Source organism: Bos grunniens, chromosome 24 (assembly GCF_055505025.1).
Source record: "Bos grunniens cultivar Pamir isolate PY7600 chromosome 24, Bosgru_T2T1.0, whole genome shotgun sequence".
Classification (NCBI taxonomy): domain Eukaryota; kingdom Metazoa; phylum Chordata; class Mammalia; order Artiodactyla; family Bovidae; genus Bos; species Bos grunniens.
This window is the reverse complement of record NC_141188.1, coordinates 21,523,385-21,544,610: the sequence shown is the minus strand read 5'-3', so window position 1 is coordinate 21,544,610 and position 21,226 is coordinate 21,523,385. Positions and strand designations below refer to the sequence as shown.

The 21,226-nt window shown below is 39.0% G+C and overlaps 1 protein-coding gene across 15 annotated transcripts in view; it reads left to right on the top strand.

Annotated features, from left to right (window-relative positions):
• Positions 1 to 21,226, top strand: part of KIAA1328 (KIAA1328 ortholog) — a 425,847-nt gene that overhangs the window by 315,752 nt on the left and 88,869 nt on the right. For all 15 annotated transcript variants that reach the window (XM_086372655.1, XM_086372653.1, XM_086372654.1 and 12 more), the window contains one exon: positions 13,781 to 13,962. In XM_086372655.1, the coding sequence (XP_086228781.1) occupies positions 13,781 to 13,962 (182 nt within the window). The remainder of the gene's footprint in view (positions 1 to 13,780; positions 13,963 to 21,226) is intronic.

Below are 21,226 nucleotides of genomic sequence, written 5' to 3'. Positions count from 1 at the left end.
TGTAATGTAGGGCTCAAGGTTCATTCTTTCTCTATACAGATATCCCAGTATTCTAACACCATTTGTTGAAAAAAGGCTATTTTTTTTCTTCATTGAATTGCCTGATGCCTTTTCAAAATCAGTTGGATATGTACAGCTGTGAACACATATTTATGGATTTCTATTTCATTGATCTACATGTCCAGTCTTCTGGCCATGTCAGATAGTCTGGATGACTTTAACATTATAGAAAATCTTGAAATAAATTGTCTTCCAAATTATTTTTCTTATTAAAAATTATTTTAATAAAAAACTTATTATTTATCTAATAATAGTTTTCTTTTAAGAAGAAAATTATTAATTTTTTTAGCTATTTCAGTTTCTTTTCATTACATTTTAGATTCAGTTTATTGATTTCTATTAAGGAAGTGAAATTGTGATTGGATCAATTTAGGAGAATTGACATCCTAAAAATATTGTTTTCCAATCCATAAGCATGGTGTATCTCTAAGTTTATTTAGATTTTTTAAAATTTACCTCAGTTACATAGTTTTCAGTATAACAATCTTGTACCTTTTTCACTGAATTTATTAGTAGTATATAGAAAGAGCATTGAATTTTTAATATTTACTTTGTATACTACAGTCTTGCTAAATGCACATACTCTAGCGGGGCTTGCTGGTTTTCTTTGTTTGTTTGGTAGATTTCATAGGATTTTCAAGTTCAGAGTCAGGTGAACAGCCATAACAACAGCTTTAAGGCTTGCCATGCTTCCTGCTTTTCGTTTCTTATTTTTAACTTGCTGTGTTGGCTAGAGCTTTTAATTCAGTATTAAAGAGAAGTGATTAAAGAAGACATCCTTGCTTTGTGCTCAAGGAAAAGGCATTCAGTTATTCACCAATTAATATAATGTTAAATATAGATTTTTGATAGTTCTTTATCAGATTAAAGTAAGCTCCATTTTTTTAATGTGAAAATTTTTATAATTCTTGATGCATATTACTAAGTAACATTCCGGAAGGGTTGTATCTATTAACTGTAGGACTAGTAATATATGACTAAATATGTGTGTAATAGTAATGTGTGACTAAACTTTCATGGTAAATAAGTTCCCTAGTTTGCTTAGTTTTTATTTTCAAATGCTTTTCTTACATTTAATGATATAATCATATGGCTTTGCATCTTTATTCTTTTAATGTGACAGTTTACATGGATTTCTAATGTTAAGCCAACATTTTATTTTAGAAAAATACTCATTTGTCCATTATGTAGTACCTTTTATATATTGCTGCATTTGATGTGCTATTATTTTGTTGAGGATTTTTGTGTCTGTGTTCATGAGGGATACCAGTTTGTAATATTACTTTATTGTAATAACTTAATAAGCTTTTGGTATCACATAGTAACATGAAATGAGTTGAGAAGAGTTCCCTCCTCTTTTAGTTACTGAAAGCTTGTATAAAATTAGTAATATTTCTTCCTTAAATATGATAAAAGATACCAGTTATCTGATCAGTTTTCTTTGTAGGGATGTTTTGATTATGAATTCAATTCTTTAGATATGAGGCTATTCATATATTTCCTGTTTCTTCTTGAGTCAGTTTTAACAAGTTGTTTCTTTCAAGAGATATGTGCATCTCATTTCATCTTAATTATTGAATATGGTGGCATAAAGTTGTTCATTAGATAGCCTTAATATTCTTTTACTATCTGTACCATCTACAGTGATATCCCCTCTCTGATTGATGATATTCATAAGTTTTTTCTTTTTCTTAGTTTGTCTTAGATTAGGAGTGTATCAGTTTTATTATAACTTTCAAAAGGCTAGCTTTTATGTTTTTATTATTGTGTATTTCATGGAGTTCTACTCTTCATTGTTTCCTTTTTTATACTTGCCTTATATCTAGTTTGCTCTTATTTTTCTAGCTGTGTAAAATGGAATAGTATATCATTGACTTTTTTTTTTTTGGCCATGCTTTGTGACATGCAGAATCTTAGTTCCCTGACCAGGGATCAAACCCTTGCCTCTACTTTGGGAGCATGAAATCTTAACCACTGGATCACCAGGAAAGTCCCATTATGTCACTGACTTTAAACTTTTCTTCTTTTCTAGAAGAAGAATTTAAGCACTTACCTTCTGTATCCCTCAAACCTTAATAGGTTATATTTTTGTTGTCATTTATTTCAAAATGCATATTAATTTCTCGTGTGAATTTTTGACCCATGAGTTATTTGGAGTATGTTCGAAAACTTCCAAATACTTCATACTTTTCTAGATACCTTGTATTTTGGTTTTAATTTAGCTCCATTGTGGTTACATATTCTATAGGTGTTTATCCTTTTGCAATGTATTAAATTTTATTTTTTGATTCAACATCTGATTTGTCTTGGTCAATATTCCAAGTGTACCTTTAAACATTTATATTCTGCTATTGAGTCATAATGTTCTATACATGAAAATTAAATTGATGAATAGTGTTATTCAGATCTTCTGTAGCCTACTAAATTTTTGTCTTCTTGTTTCTATCAGTTGATAACAATCTCTAAATATAATGGTGCATTTCTCTATCTTTTCCTTTCTCTTATGAGTTTTCTATGTGTATTTTGTAACTGTTTTAGATAATGCATATTACTTGAGAATGTTATATGTGTCTAATGATTTGCCCCCTTTAATCATGATGATATATTTTAATGATGAAATATTTCTCTTATATTTGGTTCTACTCTTTTACCTAACGTCTGCTTTATTTGAGATCCTACAAGCACTGTAGCCTTCCATGTGTACTGTTTGCTTGGCTTGCCTCCTTCCGTCCTCTGTGTCACCCTATTTACCCTTATACATTTAAAGTATGACTCTTGTAAACAATATGTGGCTTGGGCTTTGCATTTTTCTGTAGCCTAACAATCTTCCTTCTATTTGATGTGAATGTTTAATTCACTTTAATTATTGATACTATTGGATTTCCTTCCTGCTAATCATATCTATTCTCTGTTCCTCTGTTTTTTCTTTTCTACTTTTTTGGGGAGGGAAAAGGGAGAATAGTAATCTTTTTCCATTTTTAAACAATTTCTCTATTATTTCATTAGCTATAGCTCTTTGATTTCCTTTAGTGACTTCTACAGGGATTAAAGCTCAACATTCAGAAAACAAAGATCATGGCATCTGGTCCCATCACTTCATGGGAAATAGATGGGGAAACAGTGGAAACAGTGTCTGACTTTATTTTTCTGGGCTCCAAAATCACTACAGGTGGTGACTGCAGCCATGAAATTAAAAGACGCTTACTCCTTGGAAGAAAAGTTATGACCAACCTAGATAGCATATTCAAAAGCAGAGATATCACTTTGCCAACAAAGGTTCGTCTAGTCAAGGCTATGGTTTTTCCTGTGGTCATGTATGGATGTGAGGGTTGGACTGTGAAGAAGGCTGAGCACCGAAGAATTGATGCTTTTGAACTGTGGTGTTAGAGAAGACTCTTGAGAGTCCCTTGGACTGCAAGAAGATCCAACCAGTCCATTCTGAAGGAGATCAGCCCTGGGATTTCTTTGGAAGGAATGATGCTAAAGCTGAAACTCCAGTACTTTGGCCACCTCATGCGAAGAGTTGACTCATTGGAAAAGACTCTGATGCTGGGAGGGATTGGGGGCAAGAGGAGAAGGGGACGACAGAGGATGAGATGGCTGGATGGCATCACTGACTCGATGGACGTGAGTCTGAGTGAACTCCGGGAGTTCGTGATGGACAGGGAGGCCTGGCGTGCTGCGATTCATGGGGTCGCAAAGACTCGGACACGACTGAGCGACTGATCTGATCTGATAGGGATTATAATATGCTTTCCTAATTTATTATAGTCTATATAATACTAACATTGTATCATTTTATGTAGACTAAAGAACTTTTATATTATATATTTACCTCTCCATTCTTTGTGATATTATTGTCATATATATTACAGCTCAGTGTATTATAAATTCTCTTCTTTAAACGTGCATTTACGTTTTAATGGGGCTTCCTAGGTGGCGCTAGTGATAAAGAACCCACTTGCCAATGCATGAGACACAAGAGATGTGGATTTGATCCCTGGGTGGGGAAGGTCCCCTGGAGAAGGAAATGGCAACCCACTCCAGTATTCTTGCCTGGAGAATCCCATGGATAGAGTAGCTTTGCAGGCTACAGTCCATGGGGTCACAGAGAGTTGGACACAACTGAAATTAGTTAGCATCCACACAAATATCTTTTAATGACATTAAGGGAAGAATGAGAAAATACAGAGTTTTATATTTATTCACATATGTCCTATCTCTGATGCTCTTCATTTCTTAGATCCAGGTTTCTAACTGATTCTTTCAACCTGAAAAACATATTGTTTCTTGTTGTGTAGGTCTGCTAACAGCACATTTTCCCTGTTTTTGTTTATCTGAAAAATGTTATTTCTCCTTCCTTTTTTTGAAGAATATTTTCATGAGATACAGAATTCTAAGATGAAATTTTGGGTTTTCTTATTTCTTGGTTTTTAGCATTGTGAAGATATTGTCTACTATCTTCTGGCTTTCATTGTTCTTATGAGAAGTTAGCTGTCAAAATCATTGTTTTGTATGTAATTGGAATTTTATCTGGTCATTTGCAATTGTCTTTGTCTTTGGTTTTCAACAGTTTGGCTGTGATCTGTGGGTCAGCGTTTTTCATCATATTTGGGAAATAGTCTGCCATTATTTGTTTAACATACTATTTTAAATATTTTTTCTACTTCATTTTCTCTCTCTTCTCCTTCTGCAACTTCAGTAATATTGTTAGGCAGCTTAATATTGCGTCTAAGATCTCTGTTGTTGTTGTTCAGTCGCTAAGTTGTGTCTAACTCTGCAACCCCACGGACTATAGCATGCCAGGCTTTCCTGTCCTTCACTATCTCCCTGAGTTTGCTCAAACTCATGTCCATTGAGTTGGTGATGCCATCCAACCATCTCAATCTCTATTGCCCCCTTCTTCTCCTGCTCTCAATCTTTCCCAGCATCAGGGTCCTTTCCAATGAGTCAGCTCTTTCACATCAGGTGGCCAAAGTATTGGAGCTTCAGCTTCAGCATCAGTCCTTCCAGTGAGTCTTCAGGGTTAATTTCCTTTAGGATTGACTGGTTTGGTCTCCTTGGAGTCCAAGAGACTCTCAAGAGTCTCCTACAACACCACAATCCGAAAGCATGAATTCTTCACTGCTCAACCTTCTTTATGGTCCAACTCTCACATCCGTACACGACTACTCAAAAAACCATAGCCTTGATTGTATGGACCTTTGTAGGCAAAGTGATGTCTCTGCTTTTTAATGTGCTGTCTAGGTTTGCCATAGCTTTTCTTCCAAGGAAGAAGACTTTCTCACTGCAGAGGTAGCCCAGTGAGAACTTAGTATAGAGAGTGCCTGTACAGAGATGTGTTAGTGGAAATACCCAGAACAGTGTTGTGGTGATTGGCAGGGGAGGGATGGCTAGGGATTATGGCAGTGGTGATGGAATATTTTCATACAAGAGGACTAATTAAGTAAATAATTGTATTAAGGAAATGGTAGCCAAGTTTCTTCTCTGTTACAGAATGGAGTTACATATATGGAAAGGTAAAAGCCTGAAATGAACCCTGTTGGTTTGGGGTTTGAATTGGAGATACTAGTGTCAACTCATAATTCTCAATGTTTACCTCGATACATAAATTAATGCATAAGTACACACATACATGCATATAGTCTCTTACTCTATGAAAACTGAGGAGCAGTAATAATCCAATCCTATCAGCTTTAAAAAAAAACTAAAAGATATTAATATCAGATCTCCTTGAAGAAATGGCTGATTCCATAACTGAGCCAGAAATTGGACAATATAGCAATTATTTAGACATGGAAGGACTGGTACCTAAACTGGCCACTGGAGAGAGGAAGAAAAGATTTCATACGTGTCTGTTTCCGTATTCTATCTTCTAAATCAAGGACTTGTCCTTCAAGTTTTGTTAAATGACTCATGCCAAAATTTGAGTAATTTGTATTGATTTTCTCTCTTGTGCTTTCATTCTCTTAAAAATCTATCTTCCCTTCCCTAATTTTCCTCACACCATAACACCCCTTTCCTTCCTCTGCCCACCAGCATTTCGTAAAGGTGCCTTACAGAACGCCTGTCTCACAGACATTAAACTCTTCTCATCCTCAGCCTTTTCACATGCAAGAAATGGTTTCTCCCATTCTTGGCCATAGTTTAGTGATTTTCAGTACTTGCTGGACAGTGGAATTACCTGTGACGCTTTAAAGGAGGAGAGAGGGAGGCATGCCATGTGACTCACTCCAGACAGATTCATTCCATTTCTAAGAGTGGGAAGGATAGCCCATCACTCTTCTAAAATGTTTCCCAGATAATTTGAACTGTCTATCATGCTGTGAATCACTGCCTCAGTTTGGCATCTTTTCTGAGCATGCTGCTTTCCAGGCCATTTTCTCTGTCACCTCTGGCAAACCACACAGACTATAGTACCAGCATTTCCTGTCTTCCTCATTCCAGTACCTCAAACTTTTTTTTTTTAAGCTCACAGTTTGTTTGTTTTTAATTGAACCAACATCTCAAACTTTTAACTATAATTTTCTCTGCAGCAAGCCTCCTCTATGCGAATCTCAGGGTATCTGGTCTTACAACCCATTCTTCCTTTTCTTTGTTTTCTATCATCGTCTCAGAACTTGACATCCACTCAAAGTCACCCCCCGCGACATCTCCTAACCCCATTCTGTGTGATTCCAGTATCCGTGTGGTTGATCTCTCTGTTGCCATAGTTAAGGAGATTTGTCTTCCACACTTCACTCCAGTTTTCTTTAGCCATGCCATCCATGGCCATGTCCAGAACTTGTTCTCCCCTCCTGCGTTTCCATCACAGAAATCTCTGACTGGTACTCCCTTTATACTCCACCTCTTTCCCCTGAGTCTAGTCATGTTTTCGTTTCTCACATAGACTATACCAAAAGTTTTGTTTGCTTTCCTTGTTGTTTTGTTTCGTCTTTGTTTTACCTTTCAGAGACATCTAAATCCTTCACTTCTCCCCTTTTTGCCAGTCTTTCAGTCCCCTCTTTGTCTTCCTTTTTTCTCCATGTACACTCTAGACCAAACGGTTGGCCTAAACTCTTCTTTTATCAGTATACAAATTTCCCTTGACCTCTGGTGTGAAGCACCCTCCACGTAGAATCCTAACCCTGGATCAAGCTCTCAGGCTGCTTTCTCTGCTTTTACATCTATGCCCCTGAGCCCCAAAGCAAATCTACAATTTCTAAGCCTGTTAGGCTGTCAACATGGTGGGACAATGTTATTGTTGTTCTTGGTCGTTTTACCTTGAATTCCCTCAATACTGGCTCTAAAACACTATTTTTCTCTTCAGTACCCATTTCTTTCACTCACAGGAATGAATGCCTTCCTCCTTCACAGGCAAAATTGAAAGTAAAGCGCGTACTTTCTCAACTCTGTCTCTCTCAACTCCGCCACCCTAAAGTCAGTCAGCCAATAAGCAAAAAGCTGCAGGGTTGTTGATCCATCCGTTCTCTTGAACGACCTTTCCAGATGTTTTGTAGACACCTCAAGCTACATGTAATCCCCGCCCCCCACCACCACCTTCTCTCTACTGCTTATCCACCCAAATTCTGCCATTCATTCTCAAGTCACTCCTCTGTCTCGCTCTTCACATTCAGACACTTATCAAATTCTACCAATTTTAAATCCTAAATATATTTTAAAAGTTGCCTCCTTCCCATTTCTACCACTTCTCTATTACAGACTCACACCATCTCTCATCAGAGCTGTTTCAGCCACCTTTGCACTCATCCAATCCATTCTCTAACCTGTGCCAGGGTAATTTTTCATAAATTCAAGTTGGAGCATGTCATTTTTCTCTCCTTAGAGCCCTTTAATGACTCCATCTTGCTGACAAGATAAAGTTCAAGCCCCATGACATGAAAAACCAAACCTTTCATGACCTTACCCTTCCCATCTGTCTTGCTTCACCCTCCACTTGTGCATACCCAATACCCACACTTGATGCTATAACAGTACCAAACTTTTTAAGTTGCCCAAAATATATTATGAAGTTTTGATACTTAGTATATTCGTTAATACCATTTACTTCTAATACTATATCTTTTCCATCCTACTGTCCTTCCTTGTGTGTGTGTGTTAGTCACTCAGTCATATCCAACTCTTTGTGACCCCCTGGACTATAGCCTGCCAGGCTCCTCTGCTCATGGAATTTTCCAGGCAAGAATACTGGAGTAGGTTGCTATTCCCTTTTCCAGGGGATCTTCCCGACCCAGGTATTGAACCCAGGTCTCCTGCATTGCAGGTAGATTCTTTACTATCTGAGTACCAGGGAAGTCCTTCCTTATCCCCTGCTTATCCACCAAGATTTAGTTTGAATGCTTCAGGAATTTCTTTTCAGTCATGCAATTAGAGTTAAATGCCCTGCCTTTGTGCCCCCATAAACACCATGCTGTGAAAAGCTCCTGGAGAGATAGGAGTACCAGACCATCTCATCTGTCTCCTGAGAAACCATCTTACCTGTCTCCAGGTTTCTTTTCAAGAAGCAACAGTTAGAATCTTGTATGGAGCAATTGATTTGTTCAAGATCAAGAAAGGAGAACCACAGGACTGTCTGCTGTCACCCCGTTTGTTTAATCTATACACTGAGCACATCATGAGAAATGCCAGGCTGGATGAGTTACAAGCTGGAATCAAGATAGGTGGATAGAAACATCACCAACTTTAAATATGCAGATGATATCACTCCAATGGCAGAAAGTGAAGAGGAACTAAAGAACCTCTTGAGCGTGAAGGAGGAGAGTGAAAGAACCAGCTTGAGACTAAATATTAAAAAAACTAAGATCATGGCATCCAGCCCCATTACTGCATGGCAAATAGGAGAAAAGGTGAAAGTAGTGACAGATTTCCTCTTCATGGGATCCACAATCACTGCAGATGGTGATGCAGCCATGAAATCGGAAGACTGTTGCTTCTTGGCAGCAAAGTGATGACAAACCTAGACAGTGTGTTGAAAAGCAGAGACATGACTCTGTCAACAAAGGTCCATATAGTCAAGGCTGCGGTCTTCCCAGTGGTCACATACAGCTGTAAAAGCTGGACCATAAAGAAGGCAGAATGCCAAAGAATTGATACCTTCGAACTATGGTGCTGGAGAAGACTCCTGAAAGTCTCTTGGACAGCAAGGAGATCAAAGCAGTCAATCTTCAGGGAGCTCAACTGTGAATATTCACTGGAAGGACTGATGCTGAAGCTGACGCTCCAGTATTTTGGTCATCTGATGCAAACAGATGACTCATTGGAAAAGTCCTTGATGATGGGAAAGATTGAGGGCAGAAGGAGAAGAGGGCATCAGAGAATGAGATGCCGAGATGACATCACTAATGAACATGAACTTGGGCAAACTCCGGAAGATGGTGAGGGACAGGGAGGCCTAGCATGCTGCAGTCCGTGGGGTCACATGGGGTCACGTGACTGGGTGACTGAGCAACAACAACAAACAGCATGCATATTCCTGAATCATAGCATGTATCATATCATATCAAAAATTATCTGTTTTGTGTTTCCCCATCAGTCCAGTAGTTAAGACTCCATACTTGGAATGCAGGGGGCATGAGTTTGATCTCTGGTTGGGAAAGTTGTGTGTGCCGCACAGCATGACCTCCCCCAAAAAAAGCATATGTCTTCATGTCTGTCTCCACCAATAAAATCACGTTGAGAACAGGATCCCGGTCTTGCTTGTGTTTGTACCCCCAGCACCTAGCACAGAACAAGGCCCCAGTAAATGTTTGTTTTCCATAAATGCCAGCCCTAGCCCCATTGCATATATACGTATGTCCTCAATAAATATCTGACGAATATATAAATGAATGACTTGGCAATTTATTGAAGAGGAATAAGGAAAGCAGATTTTGAAACAGCTGAGGTTTTTCATCTTAGTAACAAGGAGGATGGTGATACATTAAATGAGAATGGAAACAGAGAGGAACTAGTTTCAAGATAAAGATTATTTATTGCTTTAACATGAGTTGGTTTTTGGAGTGGTTGGAAAAGACATCCCTTCACAGTTTTTTGACAGTTTCTGGAACAGGTCAACAGTTTTGGAGAGCATTGTGGGCGAGATAAATCTATCTGTAAGTCATAATTGAAGGAAGATACGATGATGTGGCCAGGATCGCTCAGAGAAAGAGAAAAAAGACGAGGACAGGATCATCAGGAATGTCTGCATTTCAGAGAGGGAAGTAGAAGTATCCCAGTAAAAGAACTGAGCAACAGCCTCCTAGAATTAGAAAACCGATCAAGATGTCTGTCCTGAACTCTGAGGGAATAAGTTTTAAGAAAGGAGTCAGTTGTCAGGAGTCACATGACAATATGGTCTTGTAACAAAGAGAAAATGCCACTAGACTTGTTCTCTAAAATATAGCTTTAGTAGGCATGTCTATTAAAATTATTTTCTAGAAGCTTGACAAAGGAGAGAGATTATAGTAATACAAGGAAGATTGTGAAAGTTTTTGTTTTATAGTTACAAATATACATGCATTTTGTAAGAAATTTAAGTATTCAGAAAAATATAAATTATAGAAATCTTTCCCTTGGTAACTCTGTTTCTACTTCTCTGGTTTGTTATTTATCCATCCAGAACTTAAAAAATATTTTTGTATATTTTTTTACAAAAATGAGATCACAGTATACCTTCTTTTATTGCAAATTGCTTTTTTCTAACTGTATACTATGTCATGAAGTTTATTCACAGTGGTGTAGAGAACTATCTCATTCTTTTTTTCTCTTTTTTCATTTATTTATTTTTTTAATTGAGGTATAGTTGATTTACAATATTGTATTAGTTCAGCTGTGTGACATAGTGACTCAAAATTTTTATAGATTATGTTTCATCTAAAAGTGAACTGAAATGAAAGTCACTCAGTCGTGTCCAAGTCTTTGCAACCCCATGGACTATACAGTCCATGGAATTCTCCAGGCCAGAATACTGGAATGGGTAGCCTTTCCCTTCTCCAGGGGATCTTCCCAACCCAGGGATCAAACCCAGGTCTCCTGCATTGCAGATGGATTCTGAGCCACAAGGGAAGCCCAAGTTATTTGTAAAATAGTGATTATATTTCCACCAACTATCTCTCATTTGGTGGGTTGTCTTTTGTTTCTTCAGTGGTTTATTTTGCTGTACAAAAGCTTTTAAGTTTAATTGCTGTTGTTGTTTAGTCACCAAGTCATGTCTGACTCTTTTGCAACCCCGTTGACTGTAGCCCATCAGGCTCCTCTGTCCGTGAGCAAGCAAGAATACTGGAGTGGGTTGCCATTTCCTCCTCCAGGGATAAGTTTAATTAGGTCCCACTTTCTTATTTTTGTTTTTATTTTCTTTGCTTAAGAGACAGATCCAAAAAAAAAAAAAAATATTGCTACAGTTTATGTCAAAGATCATTCTGCCTGTTTTCTTCTAGGAGTTTTTGTATATAGAGTGAGAGACTTTCCTAATTCCGCTGTCGTTTATGTAATCTGTGGGGTAACTTCTTAAAAGTACAGTTGTAAGAGGGTAGGTGCACTTTTATCTTGTAGTGACACATCACTCACCAAAGGGTTATCCCAATTTGCAGTTTCCCCAGGACTATAATAAAATCCTCGTGCCCACACTTTCTCTGACACTGAGTATTACTGTAACTTTCCCACTTAAGGGAGCAGTTTTTGGATTTAGGTTTAGGTTTTGATTTTTAATGAAACATCCAGTCTTATTTGTAATCCTGGGAAAGCACAGAGAAGTTTGTAAGCGATAAGAAAAGGAGATGACTGGCAGGCTGTAGTCACAGAGAGCATAGGTCAAATGGTAGCAGGAGCATGAGTGAAAGGCATGATTTTCTTTTGAGGTTTTTTATAACTGTATTTTTGCTTTTGGCTGTGCTGGGTCTTTGTTGCTGCACAGGCTTTTCTCGAGTTGTGACAAGCAGGCACTGGTCTCTAGTTGTGGCGTGCAGGTTTCTCACTGCAGTGGCTTCTCGACGCAGAGCATAGGCTCAGGAGTTGTGGTGCTCGGGCTTAGTTGCTGCACGGCATGTGGAATCTTCCTGGATCAGGGATCAAACCAGTGTCTCCTTCATTGACAGGCACATTCTTTACCACTGAACCACCAGGGAAGCCCCCTCTTCAGAGATGTTAAAAGAAGAATAGTAGATGGGTAAATTTGGAAGTAAATGAAAGAAGAAAATTCTTGTTTAATCATCTTTATTTCAGAGAAATTAGAATCCAGGTTCCTGGGATGGGATTTGGAATAAAGGTACAGACAAACCTCTGTGTAAAATGGAAGGAGGATTCAGTATTGGGAATGATCAACACTGGCTAGTATTGGGAGCGTGAGTGACCGAGAATGTATGACTTAGGGAAATCCAGTAGTCTTGGTGATGTTAACTTTACTGTAAGAACAAGTAGAGATGTAGTTGTTGAATTTGCCAGGATTTGGGACTTCTGGGTTGAGGTAAATTTATCTTACATTCACAATGATGTAGTTTTATTCTGCCTATCTTCCTGCCGCATGAAAAGAAGTTTTATGAGCTAAGATACACGTCCATTGGCAGGTCAATAAGGAAAAGTGACCCTTGGGTTCTGGTAAAAAAAACTTAAGCTCCTAAATTTAATACACTGCTTTATGCCCATATAAAACCATACTGCTAACAGTTTTAGTTTCTTTATACCACTCTGAACATAAAGCTATGTAATATATGGACTTTTATTAATAAATTATGGTGTGAGCAAACATTACGAAAATTTCTGATCCACACAAAACAAGCCCAGTGACTCTGATGGGTTTATGTCATTTGAATCCTGGTCAAGGGCCTCGTGGAATTCATAATGGATCCAGTAATACTCCATCAACTTGTTCTAGTCTAGGGATTGCCTCTCCTTCTGGGAAGTTTAAACATTCTAGTTTTTAGAATATTACTCTTTGAATAAATTCTTTTTCTTCATTTTAATTTCCACATTGTTTATGGTCATAGGCAAGACAAAACGAAAGTATCATGAGATTGCGGTGAGCTTCGTGATAGTTAGAAGGAAGGGACTGGTAGAGTAGTAAGAGATGCACATCATGATAACATTTCTCTCTAAAAAATAAAATGTTCCAAGAGGAATTGTGCTAATGGTGGGAGCATATTTTACTAGAGAGAAAAACACATGCATGTGTGTTTATTTTCATTAAAATTTCTTTTACTCCATACTTGCCTTGTTGACTTTATAATGAAATTATATGAGGACAGAGACCAATTCTCCCACATGCATTGTAGTACTATTCCTCATATACTCTGAGTACATAATAAATGCCATAACAATCGAAAACGAGAAACACAAATGCATTTTGAAGCAAACTGGTGATATTTTAATCCCTTATGTTCATTTTTAGTACTCAGAAACATTTTAGTTATGCAAGTCTTGTTTTAGCACACTTTTTATTTCTACAGATACTCTGGTTCTTAGTCATAGTCTGTGGCTTTATTAGCAGTTTCATGAGTCTGACTCTTATTTCCCCAACTCCAAATATAAACTTTTGAGGATAAGAACCACAACTCCAGAGTTGTTTTGGCAGGACACAGAACAGGTCTTCAGTAAAATTTTTAAATTATATATCAATAAAAAAATAAGAAAAAGTTTCTACTGCCATGAATTGTATTTCAACTCATGCTAAATTTATATGCTTTTTTGTGTGTGTGATCCATTCCCCCTTCTGTGCTCTCTATAGCTCATTCATGTTTATTCTTTTCAGTTTATTGAAGTCAGAGCATGATGACTGGACACTTGGAACATCACCGTCCAGCAAAAAGTGCCAAGACTCCACTAACAGTGGAGCAAGTAGAAGGGATAAGAAGACAGTTGGGTTTCAGTCACAGATGGAAGATGATGCCCTGTGGACAAGTCAGAAGAAAGATGCATGTCGATCCCAAAGAGGTGAGCTCAGCATCTGCAGTAGCAAAATGGGAAGCTTTGGGGGCCAGGTTGCTAGTGGTTGCTAGCCATCAACTCCAGATGGTTTCCTGTAACCCTGGAGCAAGAGTTAAACGTGTTACAAACCAGCATGCACCTGCAAGGCCACAGGTGGCACGTCTCCTGGATCAGTGAATTGCATCAACAGTTCTCTTAGAGGACTCACGAGAAACTGTCTAATGTGTCCCTCTTTTTGCAAGCAGCCAACTGTAAGAATTATTCAGCAGTAAATATGGTCATCAGTTCAGTTCAGTTCAGTTCAGTCGCTCAGTCGTGTCTGACTCTTTGCGACCCCATGAATCTCAGCACACCAGGCCTCCCTGTCCATCACCAACTCCCGGAGCTTACTCAAACTCATGTCTATCGAGTCGGTGATGCCATCGAGCCATCTCATCCTCTGTCGTCCCCTTCTCCTCCTGCCCCCAATCCCTCCCAGCATCAGGGTCTTTTCCAGTGAGTCAACTCTTCGCATGAGGTGGCCAAAGTACTGGAGTTTCAGCTTTAGCATGGTCATAGACACAAAATAATACTTAAAATGAATAAAAAGGACCAGAAATTTAACATAAATCTTTGCTGGGAAAGTAAACTCTAACAACTGCAATTAATCCTCAATTAACTGGAAATATGAGGAGGGTGGAAGAGAGGTCATTGTGGCTAAAACAGAACCTCATAAGTCTTAAGCCTGTATTGCCTAGCAGTCTTTGAAGTACCAGTAATTCTTTCTATTTTATATGTGGTAGATATTTTAAAAGAAATCAGTTATAAATAACTATATGGAATATTAAGTGAAGCAGTTAAATTTAATTTCATATCCCAGTTGTTTCTGAAGTGGCTTTTGGTTTAATCTCTCCTGGAATCATTAAAGGAAGGACTCTGGGACAGAATGGAACAAGTCTGAGCTTCATTGGTCAGAAGATGTGCAGAAAGCAAAGGGCCCCAAAAGGTCTCAGAGCCCACTTCTGTTCACTCCTCTTTCCCAGACATCTTTCTTGCCTGTTCACAACCATTAACCTCAATTTCCTCCTTGTTTACCTCTTTTTACTGGGCTAGCTAGCACTGTCCACTGCTAGTGTTAACCAACCAATTTCTCATAATCTCTCTAGTCACTCTCACATCTATTTATTTAAGAATTGTACAGTGCTTTATGAGATCTTCCTGGGGCTTCCCTGGTGACTTAGATGGTAAAGAATCTACTTGCAATTCAGAAGACCTGGGTTCAATCTCTAGGTTGGGAAGATCCCCTGGAAAAGGAAATGGCAACCCACTGTAATGTTCTAGTCTGGAGAATTCCATGGACAGAAGAACTGCAGTCCATGGGGTTGCAAAGAGTCAGGCACCACTGAGCAACTAATACTTTACTTTTATGAGATCTTATAGGTATACTACTCCCTGCCTTTCCTCATCAACTGCCAGCTTTGTCACGTTTTTGGTTTTAATTATGATTAATCTAGAAACCATTTAGTCCTCTCCCAGATAATTAAAAGAAGGTAATTAGTCCAAGTTTCAAAAGGGAGACTATCCACAGTTTGAAAAAAGAGCAAAGGTACATTTCATTTGATATAGGACAAAAGTTCTGCAGACTTCTACTGTTTTAGGACAACTTAGAACAACTCTTGTCTTTTTAGACTTTGCTACCAGAAACAGAAATGAAACTGAGGAGACTTTGTATCTGAGATGGAATCTTGTCTACTTTGTCTATTAGTCATCCTTCAGAGATGGGACATTCTTACTTTTGGCTTCTTCTGTTCTGAGTCACTGCACTTTGGAGAGTGGAGAACCAATCGAAATCGCTGTGGCGGTTACACTGCAAGGCTCAACATAGTCTTCTGTTAAACTGACAACAAACTTGTGTTGTGTGTCGGCACTAAAATAAAATAGCAATATGAGAAAAATTTAGTGTAATAGCAAAGGGACAAATAACTTGTGTTATTGGCTGAGACCACAGCAACATTAGAAAGCTGCAATTGAAAAGGCACTTTGAGAAAAGGTGTCATCAGGCCAGCCCCGCTGTGGAGGTTAATCTCTCCCAGGCCCAGCTACAGAAGCCAGAAGTCTACAAAGGGCTTGTGCCCACCCCCCAAAAAAATCAATTTCTAATTTGAAACAAAATCATTTTTGACTAACAGGGATTCAGAACCCATTACTTTTTGCTGTGTAGTCTGCTGACATTTCAGCACTTTCTGTTGTGCACAATGAATCCTAATAGTCATTTTATAATGTTACTAGACCAATCAATTTAACCAAGAGAAAGCTGTTACAATTCTGCAGTTTCCAGGCACAGTTCACTCATGGTTTTATTTTTTTCATTACTCTTTTTTTTCCTTCCCCCTTTTTTGAGGGGTTGTGGGGGAGGATTATTGCATTATAGTGAGAAAAATAGAAAATTTTTCATCTTTTTAAAAGAGTTCTGCTTCAAGGTATTCACAGCAATTATTAACTTTTTCTTCTACTCGCAAGAAATGCTGTCTTGTATTTTTCCCTTCTTTTATTCTAATATGGAGAGAAAAGCACAATGATGGTATAGCTGATCACTGAGGAGCTGAAGTTGCCCCTTGGAGCTGCTCTGCCCGTTGCAGGGCTGGTGGTACACACAGATCACAGTACAGGGCAAGGTTGTTGCACTGGCATTTGCAGTGAGAGACGGACTTTCCCCAGGTGTGCTGTGGCAGGATCAGACACCCTGTTTAGCATAAGGCCAACGACCTAACACTAATTGCCTAAGTTACACTGCTGGGTTTAGCATCTCCTTAATTGCTTTCCCCCCTTTAGCATGTCTGAATTTTTAAACATATTATTCTTCTGTTTCATATCCTTTGTTACTTTTGTTGTCCTTTAATCATTAAGTACTACATAGGACATTTACTGCAGGACCATTAATCTTTATTATCAGTCTCTTACTCCCTTACCTCTTCTATCCGCCTCACAATTCTGTCAACTTTATTAATACCAAACACGTTCAAAAAAAAAAAAAAAAAAAGGCCTGATTCTTATCTCAAGAAATAACCTTGTGATTGTGAAAATATCAGTACAGTACAGTATTGTCAGAATTATGCTTGAGATGTAAATTGTTTTCCAATCATCAATGCTTGGAATGTTCTTAGTTGCCTTTATTGAGCTCTGTGGAACAAGGAGACTTACTATGGAAAATCCAGACTTGAATCAAGAACTTTTAAGCTGGCAGAGGCCAACACAATATTGTAAAGCAATTATCTTCCAATTAAAAAAAATCATAATTTAAGAAAAAGAACTTTTAAGCCAAAAGCATAAATTTTAAAATACCCACTCTTCATTCTTCTTTTTTCCTCCCTACTCAGCAGTGTTTTTATTCTTTCCTAGCTTGCCTAGACCCTCTCCTTCCTGAACAATCACTGATTCTCATTCCTGAATCAGGCTGGAAAGCCATTCCAAAGCCCAGTACTACATTTAGAGTTAGCTCCTGTTTGTTTCTCTGTCATCAATTTCTCACTCCCCTTAACACTTTGAGAGAGTTTGAGAAAAGCTGAACCTAGACTGACTGTGGTTTTCATTCTGTATGTCCTCTAACTGATATGGATAAGAGGCTTATGGAAGCTTCCTGTTGGGAGAGACTGACTGGAGGAAACTGGGTCTTGTTCTAATGGATCTTGTTCTAAATCTTTAATCCAATTTTCTGCTGATGGGTGGGGCTGTGTTCCCTCCCTGTTTGACCTGAGACCAAACTATGGTGGAGGTAATTAAGATAATGGCGCCCTCCTTCAAAAGGTCCGGTGCACCCACTATCTCACTCAGTGCCCCTGACCCTGCCAGCAGGCCACCACCAACCCACACCTCCCAAGAGACTCCTGGACACTCACAGGCAAGTCTGGGTCAGTATCTTGTGGGGACACTGCTCCTTTCTCCTGGGTCCTGGTGTGCACAAGGTTTTGTTTGTGCCCTCCAAGAGTCTGTTTCCCCAGTCCTGTGTAAGTTCTGTAATCAAATCCTGGTGGCCTCCAAAGTCAAATTCCCTGGAGGTTCTCAGTCCCTTTGCCAGATCCCCAGGTTGGGAAATCTGTTGTGGGTCCTAGAACTTCCTTAACAGTGCAAGAATTTCTTTGGTTTAATTGTTCTGCAGTTTGTGGGTTGTCTGCTCGGCGGCTCTATGGTGGGGTTAATGGTGACCTCCTCCAAGAGGGTTTATGCCACAGGCTGTGTGACCCAGGTAGCTGCACCCAGAGCCCCTGCCCCTGCGGCAGGCCAATACTGACCCATACCTCCACAGGAGACACTCAAACTCAGTTCTGGCAGTTAGAAAAATCAGGAGAATACCAGAAAAACATCTACTTCTGCTTTATTGATTACACCAAAGCCTTTAACTGTGTAGATCACAAGCACCTGTGGAAAATTCTTCAAGAGATGGGAATACCAGAACACCTTACCTGGTTCCTAAGAAGTCAGGTCAAGAAGCAACAGTTAGAACCAGACATGAAACAATGGACTGGTTCAGAATTGGGAAAGGAGTACATCAAGGCTATATTTTGTCACCCTGCTTATTTAATGTATATGCAGGGTACATCATGCAAAATGCCAGGCTGGATGAAGCTCAAGCTGGAATCAAGATTGCCAGGAGGAGTATCAATATCCTCAGATATGCAGATTACACCACCCTTATGGCAGAAAGTAAAGAGAAACTAAAGAGCCTCTTGATGAAGGTGAAAGAGGAGAGTGAAGAAGCTGGCTTAAAACTCAACATTCAAAAACCTAAGATCATGCTGTCCAGTCCCCTCACTTACTTCATGGCAAATAGATGGGAAACAATGGAAACAGTGACAGACTTTATTTTTGGTGGGCTCCAAAATCACTGCAGATGGTGACTGCAGCCATGAAATTAAAAGACGCTTGCTCCTTGGAAGAAAAGATGTGACAAACCTGGACAACATATTTAAAAGCAAAAACATTATTTTGCCAACAAAGGTCCATCTAGTCAAAGCTATGGTTTTTCCAGTGATCATGTATAGATGTGAGACTTGGACTATAAAGAAAGCTGAGCGCCAAAGAATTGATGCTTTTGAACTGTGGTGTTAGAAAAGACTCTTGAGAGTCCCTTGGACTGCAAGGAGACCCAACTAGTCCATCCTAAAGGAAATCAGTCTTGAATGTTCATTGGAAGGACTGATGCTGAGGCTGAAACTCCAATACTTTGGCCACCTGATGCAAAGAACTGACTCCTTGGAAAAGACCCTGATGCTGGGAAAGATTGAAGGCAGGAAGAGAAGGGGATGACAGAGGATGAGATGGTTGGATGGCATCACTGACTCAATGGTCATGAGTTTGAGCAAGTTCTGAGAGTTAATGATGGACAGGGAAGCCTGGTGTGCTGCAGTCCATGGGGTCACAAAGAGTCAGACAGGACTGAGCAACTGAACTGAACTGAACCTAGAGTAAATTGGATTTACCTGATGATATTGACTGTGACCTGCGTTTTGTCTCTCAAGTTTTTTAGTTTATATAATATACAGCAGCTATCACTGGTTGAGACTCTCTGAGAGACTCCCAAACACAGTTTTCTTTTACTGGAAGTGAAGGAGTAATCCCAAGTGAGGAATAATCTCTGAAGTTCCTAGTTCTCCCTCTAAGTAAGCTCATGCTTGCAATGATCTAAGTGTTCTTTGCAATCCATGTTGGATTAATATAGAGGTCCTGATTTTAAAAAATAAGCAAGTGGGATTATCTAAAGTACAGAAACAATTTCCATCTTGCCCCTAAAGAGCATTTATTTATGTTTCTTTTATTATTAGCATTATTATTATATGTCTAATCATTAGAAGGAATGCCACAATATCTTACTCCTGGTTCCCAGTAGTCTGAGATATTCAATCACAAGAGACCAACATTCAGAGCCGAAGTAGCTATGTATTGAATAGTCTCTTAAGCCAGAGGCTCTACATTGCCTATCCTCTGCGATAGAAGTATCTCAAAATACTACATAATTTACTTACTTATCATGTATGTTTTGTATCTTCTCCCAAGAGCATATAAGCACTCCTTATGTTCACCATTGTTTCCATGTCTCCTTGAATGTTGCTTAACACATGGTAGACGCTCATAATGTATTTGTTTAATGAATTAATATATTACAGTTGACCCTTAAACTACTCAGGGTCGAGCTGCCAGAATCCCCTTACGTGTGGAATCCTTTCAGGAGTAAATACTGCAATTCTACACAGTCTTTGGTTGGTTGAATCTATAAATGTGGAAGAACTGCCTGTACCGAGGGCCACCTCTAAGTTATACTTGGATTAACCCCCACGTCCTTCAAAGGTCAACTGTATATATATTAGTTTTCTTTTCTGTGTCCTTGCCTTATTTTTCCACAACAAGGATCTAATCAATGAGATCTTTGACCTCAGTGCCTACAATGATTTAGTGGTTTAAGAAGTGTACGTGCTGGTCCCTTTAAAGCCCTTATGTTGATTGATTGGTAATATCAGAGATATCAGTGAAGAAGGGGTCTTAAAAAGCACTGCTTGAAAGCCAAGAATACTATGGGTTTTTCTTCAGTTTCTTTTATTCTAATTGAGATTTAATTTTTGTACAATAAAATTGCATAGGACTGAAGAGTACAGTTTGATAAACCTTGACACTTATATATACCAACATGGTTAAGAAATAGCGCATTTCCATTATTCATGAAAGCTTCCTTGTGTTCCTTTCCAGTCATTCCCCGTGAGGCCTCTCTCCTTGGTTTGCACGTGGCTGCCTTTTCAGTGCGTCCTCACATGCCCTGTTTGCTGTGAATGTGCATCCTTGGTGTGTCTCCCTTTTCTTATAAGGACAGAGTCTTACTGGATTATGGGCCACCCATATGACTTCATTTGACCTTCATTACCTCTTTAAAAGAGCTTCCCTGGCGGCTCAGATGGTAAAGAATCCATCTGCAATGTGGGAGGCCTGAGTTCAATCCCTGGGTTGGGAAGATCCCCTGGAGGAGGGCATGGCAACCCACTCCAGTATTCTTGCCCAGAGAATCCCCATTGACAGAGGAGCCTGGCGGGCTACAGTCCATGGGGATCACAAATAGTCAGACACGTCTGAGAGACTAAGCACACAGCACATACCTCTTTAAAGGCCCTGTCTTCAAATATAGTCACATTCTGAGCTGTACTGGGGGGTTAGGACTTCTGCATTTGAATTGCCGAGGGCGGTGGGGTGGGGCTGAAAGCACAATTCAGTCCATAACAGTTACTCTCTTTCCAATCTTTTCATGCCT